The sequence below is a fragment of the Echinops telfairi genome, unplaced genomic scaffold (genome assembly GCF_000313985.2).
Source record: "Echinops telfairi isolate 266 unplaced genomic scaffold, ASM31398v2 ScPeMD7_2;HRSCAF=8, whole genome shotgun sequence".
Classification (NCBI taxonomy): Eukaryota; Metazoa; Chordata; class Mammalia; order Afrosoricida; family Tenrecidae; genus Echinops; species Echinops telfairi.
Window position 1 is genome coordinate 52327483 of NW_022103898.1, and position 7645 is coordinate 52335127.

The following is a 7645-nucleotide window of genomic DNA, read 5'->3' on the forward strand; positions in this document are numbered from 1 at the left end:
AGGGAGGAGGTCACATATAGATCCTTGTAATCGGTTCCCTCTTTCCTACCCACTCTCCCTCTACCCTCCCAGTATCACCACTCACACCACTGGTCCTGTAGGGATCATCTGCCCTGGATTCCCTGCGCTTCCAATTCCTATCTGTACCACTGTACATCCTCTGGTCTAGCCAGACTTGCAAGGTAGAATTCGGATCATGATAGTGTGTGTGGGGGGCGGGCGGGCATTTAGGAATTAGAGGAAAGGTGTATATTTCATCACTGCTACATTGCATCCTGACTGGCTCGTCTCCTCCCCGAGACCCCTCTGCAAGGGGATGTCCAGTGGCTTACAAATGGGCTTTGGGTCTCCACTCCGCACTCGCCCCCTCATTCACTATGGTAAGATTTTTTGTTCTGATGACCTGGCTGTATTTCTTCTTCTGCCAGTCCAGGGCATACTGAATATTCTTTGCCCAAATTATCATTCAAAGACATCAATTCTTGTCAGTCTTCCTTATCATTGTCCAGATTTCATGCGCATGCAATAACATAATCAAATAAGAGCTTTTACCATGTGACTGAAAATCCCATAATTTGGGTATTTTAGTCCTCAAAGTAACATCTCTACTTTCTAATGCTTTCAAGTTTGTTTATTTGCAGTAGATTTGCTCAGTGAACCATGTCATTTGATTTCTTCACTGTTACTTCCATAGGTGCTGATTGTCGATGCAAGTCCAAAGCAGTCCTGGAGAAAAACAGTATTTTTAATTCTGTCATGAGGTTGCTTGTGGGTTCAGTTGTGAAGCTTATTTTTTCTTAACCTTTTTATGTTGAAATGCCATCCTCCTGAAGCCTGGAGTCTTTGATCTTTGTCAATATCACTTTAATTTCTCTTTACTTTCAACAAGCAAAGTAGTGTCTGTCACATGCATATTGCAGGTGGTAAATGAGACTACCGCTAATCCCTTTAATATAAAATTAAAATATAGCCATGTGTGTTAAATATCAGTATAGACCCTGAAAACTGTAGATTTATAGTTATGATAAAGTTAACACAGAGCTTACCATTCCTTTTTACTATGTTATATGCTGTTTTGTGTTATTTTATGTGATGATGACTACATTTCTATGAAGTTAATATATTCTGAATGAATTGTAGAAAGGTATTTGTTTCACCCTTAATCTCACTTCTCACTTTTAAATGTACAAAAACATTAACTCAGCAAGGAACAGGCAACATCACACACACACACAGACAAAATGGAAAGAAATAAGGATATCCTACATAAGAAAAAATACGAGGTGTAGAAGGGACCAGTTATCAGGCATCAAAGAACTAAAAATCATATCAGTGGGTGCCCGCTTTACTGACACGATCACTGAAGACAGACATATGCATAAGCAAATGTGGTGAAGAAAGCTGATAGTGATGGCTATAAAAAATATATAGTGTCTGGGGTCTTAAAGGTTTTCAGATAAACAAGTGGCCATCTAGCTGAGAAGCATCAAAGCCCACATGGAAGAAGCACACCAGCCTGTCTGACCACGAAGTGTAGAAGGAACCAGTTATCAGACATCAAAGAACTAAAAATCATATCAGTGGGTGCCCACCTTCCTGATACGATCACTGAAGACAAACATGTGAATAAGCAAATGTGGTGAAGAAAGCTGATGGTGCCCAGTTATCAAAATATATAGTCTGGGGTCTTAAAGGCTTGAAGATAAATAAGCAGCCAAGTAGCTCAGAAGCAACAAAGCCTTCATGGAAGAAGCACACCAGCATGTGTGACCACAAGCTGTCGAAGGGATCAGGTATCAAGCATCAAAGAACAAAAAAATCATATCATTGTAAAGGTGGGTGAGTGCAGAGTGGAGACGCAAAGTCCATCGATAGGCAACTGGACACACACTTACTGAAAGGTTGTGGGGAGGAGATGAGCCAGTCAGGGTGCAGCGTAGCAACGATGAAACATATAACTTTCCTCTAGTTCTTAAATGCTTCCTCCCCCCACTATCATGATCCCAATTCTACCTTACAAGTCTGGCTAGACCAGAGGATGTACATTGGTACAGATAGCAACTGGAAACACAGGGAACCCAGGACAGATGACCCCTTCAGGACCAGTTGTGAGAGTGGCGATGCCTGGAGGGTGGAGTGAAGGTGGGGTAGAAAGGGGGAACCAATTACAAGAATCTACGTATTGCCTCCTCCCTGGGGGATGGACAGCAGAGAAGAAGGGGGGTGGGGGGTGGGAGACGTCGGACAGTGTTACATATGACAAAATAATAATTTATGAATTATGAAGGTTCATGGGGGGAGTGGGGAGGGAGGGGGAAATGAGCAGCCGATATTAAGGGCTCAAGTAGAGGCAAATGTTTAGAGAATGATGAGGGCAACAAATGTACAAATGTGCTTGACACAATGGATGTATGTATGGATTGTGATAAGAATTGTAAGAACCCCCAATAAAATGATTGAAAAAAAAAAAGATTTTACAAGGGTAATTCATATTATTCCTGGCTCTTATATCTTGTTCTTAATTTTTACAAGTCTGTTTACCATTATTACTCCTGGATGCAAGTAGGGATTAACATTAAGTATCTTGGTCATTCCCAATATTTGTGTGGTTTCTATGGCAGTGACACTGTGGGTTAGGTATTAGGGTGCAGATCACATGGTTAGTAGTTCAAACTCAACAGTGGTTTCAAAGGAAAATGAGAGACCTATCTGCTCCCATAAAAATGACAACCTTGGAAATGCCATGTCGGGTTGTTATGAGTTGAGTCACACAATGGCAGTGGATTTTTATGACTATTGACTTCCTAGTATTGACTGCATGCCTTTCTTCCCACATTTGTTGCCTATGAAATCATTTTGCTAACTTGATATTAGTCATAGCAATGGGCTACAAATCAGAACACCCTTTTCTTTCTTTTTTTCGCCCAGAGTGTCAGCTATTAAACATTTACCTGAGCACTGCATGCCAGGACTACCATGATTCACACGTAATTTTATTCCATATTCAAGTACACATTTACAAAGGCAGCTAAGGCTTTTGTAAAACAAAGAGGGGAAATCTGTGTCTTCTGGTGTCCTAGATCCTGCTTTCTTTGTAGGTTTTTTATTGCCTCTCATGAATTGAATACTCTGTATTTTAATTCCATGACCTTAGTACAGCAAGAAAACATGGAACGTTAATTACTAATAATACTCTTATATAGATATATATAACTCTCTAAACTCTCTTTTTATGTCTTTTACCTCTGATTATGAAAAGCTATATGTTTTTATTAGGCTTTACAGTCTTTCTTCCCCACTTAGGCATTGCCAGAGGGATTTGGGGCTATTATCTAACTTCTCTAAGCCACAATATCCCCATTAGTTTAGTGGGTATAATTCTGCTTTAGAAACTACATTTAAATGTAGCATTATGTGTGAAGCTTATATTTAATGAATGCTCAAAACTATTTAAGTGTACTGCTTTGATCACTATTCCTCCTTCAACGACTAACAGATCACTATTGATTTTTGTGAGGCAAGAGCCTATCTCCCTAAGAAATTCATCGGCACGTACTTTTACACCTGATAATGTTAGTAAGACCAAGTTCATCTTTCTTTGTGTTACCCAAGAGCATGTAGACATGCCACATACAGGCTTTGTTTCCTTGGGACGTTTTACCTCTTTTACAGAATAGGAAGCATGGGCAAGCCCAAGAGAAATCCTCAAGTCCATTTGGTAGTGCTGTTGAGGAAATGCATTGATTTCTTTGTCCCAGAACTGGATATATGAAAACTTTTTACAATATTAAAGCAGTCCAGAAATAACAGGTTGCCTCATAAATTAACCAGTGCACACAACTCGATGTGTTCGGGCAAGAATTGGGAAAACATCTGCTAGTCTAATAGGCGACATCATAATTGAGAGATGGTTTAGTTTACCGACGGGAGATTGTTTAGTTCATCTCCATTGGCTGTCTAAATCTATAATCCAATGATCATTGAGTCTAAAAAACTACAAAACAAAAATTTCAAACCATTAAATGTAGTTTTACTATGTACAAATGTGCTTGACACAAAAAAGGTGCCTTCAATATATTTGCTCACCTACATGCCATAATCTTGACTAGGATTCTACCATTTAAAGAAAATGGCTGCTTGGAAATCTCACAAATGTTTATATGTAAATATTATCTAAAAATATAATTAATTAAAGGTATTCTCCATTAGTATTTCCATTTTGCTTTAAACTATGTCTTGCTAAAACCAGAGATTAATATTAAAAGTTTATAACTATTAATACATTGGAATTCTGATATCTTGTTTCAAATAGTTTAATTACTGATATATACTTCACATAACATACAATTTGATCCTTCAGTCATATTAAGAGTTGTGCAATCATCACCACAATCAGTTTCAGCATGTTTTCTTCTTGCACTGATTGTTGTTAGCACCCCATTGCCCCGCACACTCCCCTGCCCTGCCCCCAGGCAACTATCAATCCAGTTACTGTCTCTATAGATAAACCCCCATTAATATACTTTTCTTTTAAAAAATCTTACAAAACACAGGCAGGAAACAAACAAACAGAAAACCAACAACAATGACTAGACATAACCTAGAAAAACCTTAATGAGAAAGAAAAAGGAAAATATAAAAAGCTGAAACAACTTAAGAATGATACATAACTCTGAAATATTTTTATTGGAATATTGTAGTTACTTGGTTTTTTTATTAATCTACTGGACAGTTTGAAAACATAAAACATGTGAAACTGTAACAGGAAACTAAATGAATGGGGTATAATTGTCTCCCACCTTAAATATACTAAGAATTGCTTTCATAAAATATGCTTTGGAGATGGTAAACAGATGGCATATTTACATATTAATTTTATGGATTTATAAGGAGCCCTGGTGCTATAGTTGTTAAGTAATCGGCTGCCAATCCAAGACGAGTGATGTGAACTCACCAAATACAGGGGAAAGATATGACGAGCCCCAAGCAGATTATAGTTTAGGAAACTGTATGACAGATTACAATACTCATGGCTTCCTCAAATTTCAGCATTCCTGGTTCTTGTTGCTGGCAGTGCCACTGGGCCAGAGACTCAAGCATCCACTTGGCCTGTAATTTATGCAAGTAGGAGGCATAGAAAACAACTTTGCTCAAGTTCGAGGATGCCCAGACCTTCAACTTGAGCATGGTCTTGCACACTTGCTTGAAGTATGGGATTCGAGATCCATTTGGGCCAAATATGGTTACCAGCTGCCATTTCAGAGCCTCAAACACCTTGGGATCTCTTAAATCGACTGGAGACTTGTTCCATGGTGGTTTAGCTTTTTTCCGTTCGGAGGGCATTCCCATCTTGAGTTCTTCAACAACAGTTTCCTAAGCTATAAACTGAACTCCTAAACTGTGTAGGAGCTTGTCATATATTTCCTGCAGGGTCACTGTGAGTTGGAATTGACCAAACAGCACTGGGAATTTTTCATCTCACTGGGATACTTCATCTCACATAATCTGGGCTTGCTGTCAAAAGGGATCCGTTCTTCGAGAAAAGCATCATGGTTGGTAAGGCAGGGAGTCAGTGAAAAAGCACGACTCTCATCAAGGTGAATTGACACCGTGGCTGGAACTCTAGCAGCAATTTTCAGGATGGCACAGAACTGGGTAGAGTTCTGTTATGTTGTACAGAAGAATGCTGTCATTCAGAACCAAGTTGCTAATACCTAACAACATAATCTAAGTGTGCAGACTATCCTAAAACATCATTAACACTCCGTAATTATGAAAAGTTTTGTATTTATGTAACCCTTTTAATAACCAAAGAATTTTTAAGAAACTCAAAAACAAAATCCATTTCATATTTCATTTATACAATTTAAACATTCCTTTAATTCTTTTGAGATAAAACTTAAAATATGTATCTATATTTACCTTAAAATAGATTTTATAACTAAAATTGTTAAATTTTACTATCAGCTTTGATCTATCACGCTTTTTTAATAGTAGCTGTAATATAAATGACTACTGCCAATTCTTTGAGTTTAGAATTGGCTTGTCTAAATTTGCCCAAGTTTAACTGATAGGATATTTTGACCCCAGTGCAATCTCTAGAAATATTTTAGTAGGATTTGACTAGTAGGGTCTGAATTTCAAGGTCACTGATTGATGGCACATTCCACAAATGACTCCGAATATACAATTAATATCTGAAATGTGTATTTCAGATAATTGTTAGTATTATCTTACAAGAGTCCTTCAAAGCATTCAACAAATTCCATGAACCTGAGACTATTCTCTCCCTGAAAAGGTCAGGATCCAGGAAAGCAAAGATTTCTCAACAAAATAAACAACTATCACCTATTTCTTTATATTTAATAGACCTGTCCTTACATTAGATTAAAAAGTTAAATTTAGATATCTTGTCTGTTTTTAATTTTATTGTGAGTGTCTACTTAGGAAATTTGGTGGCTCACCAACTTAAGGTGCTCTACAGCACAGACAGTTTGGGGGGAAATATAACACTGACATTCATTGTGAAATCTTAATAAATTAATGATAAACTTATTTTTCTTATTCTATCATTCCACTTTGTTTGCAAGCTTATGCCCCCTCCACCACTTTGCTTACCTGTTAGAAAGGAGTATCACGCCAGAAGATGGCAGCATATAGATCCCTATGGGCTATTTGCCTGATGCGAGGATACAGGAAAGTTCCTAAGCACTCTTTCTATATGGACTATTAGTATGTGTGGAGCTTGCACTTACTTGGATATTTAATATGTGTACGCAAACGTAATGTCATTTTCTAAGAATCAGGGACATGATTATGCACATAATTTCAATACTAAGCAATTATATATGATCAGAGTGAACAAGGATTGGTTAAAGCAAATAGCTGAAATGCTTTTTAAAGATGAAGGGGTAAAGAAGCGGGACCCACATTTCTTCCATGATGAGTATTCTCCACTTGATCACATATGGGGTTTGATCACACACGGGGTTTGATCACATACTCACTGTGAAAGCCAAGCACTCAAGTGCACCAGTTGATGCCAAAGGAGGAGAATTGGATTGGCCTCACCATTCCCATTTTATCGACAACTACACGAAGAAATATTTGGACATGTTTTCATAACAGTAAATTATGTCTTCCAATTACCCTCCAATTTGCACTTGTGTTACTTTTAACAGCTAGATTGTCCTTTCACACAAAGAATAATGTTCTCAACCACTAAAATGTAAATCCAAAGCAGGCAAAACCTTAGTTTTATTAAAGCTGAGACAGAAATGTTAATTACAGAAGATATTGAAATATAAAAGGACTTTGTTTGCTTTCTTCAATCCTTTTTGAACTTCTTGGGGTTTTAAATATAGGGTTTGCTTGGCAGATATTCATGTTTGGAAAATTTTTAAAAACGAAAAAGTACTGCACCAAAATAAAATCTCAAAAAACTCTGTAGCCCACTCTAATCTTCATCAGTTATGGAATAAGTTTATCTCTTTGGTGGGGGAAATTGTTTTAAGATGTCTAAATTCAACTTTAAAATATATAAAATGATTTTAATTGCCTTTTCGTGTTCTTATAAAGCACATCAAAAAGTTAAAAATGCATTCAATAGTATTAAGTTTAAGAAACAAGAATGTATCATGAACAG

At 37.3% G+C, this 7645-nt stretch overlaps 2 protein-coding genes across 3 annotated transcripts in view; both read right to left on the reverse strand.

Moving 5' to 3' along the window:
* The window catches only part of SYT1 (synaptotagmin 1), a 645406-nt gene that overhangs the window by 598097 nt on the left and 39664 nt on the right, over positions 1-7645 (reverse strand). The window lies entirely within an intron of this gene.
* LOC101654479 (developmental pluripotency-associated 5 protein-like) lies at positions 4999-5349 on the reverse strand. The gene has a single exon (XM_004700775.1). The coding sequence runs from the start codon at positions 5347-5349 to the stop codon at positions 4999-5001; it is 351 nt and encodes a 116-aa protein (XP_004700832.1).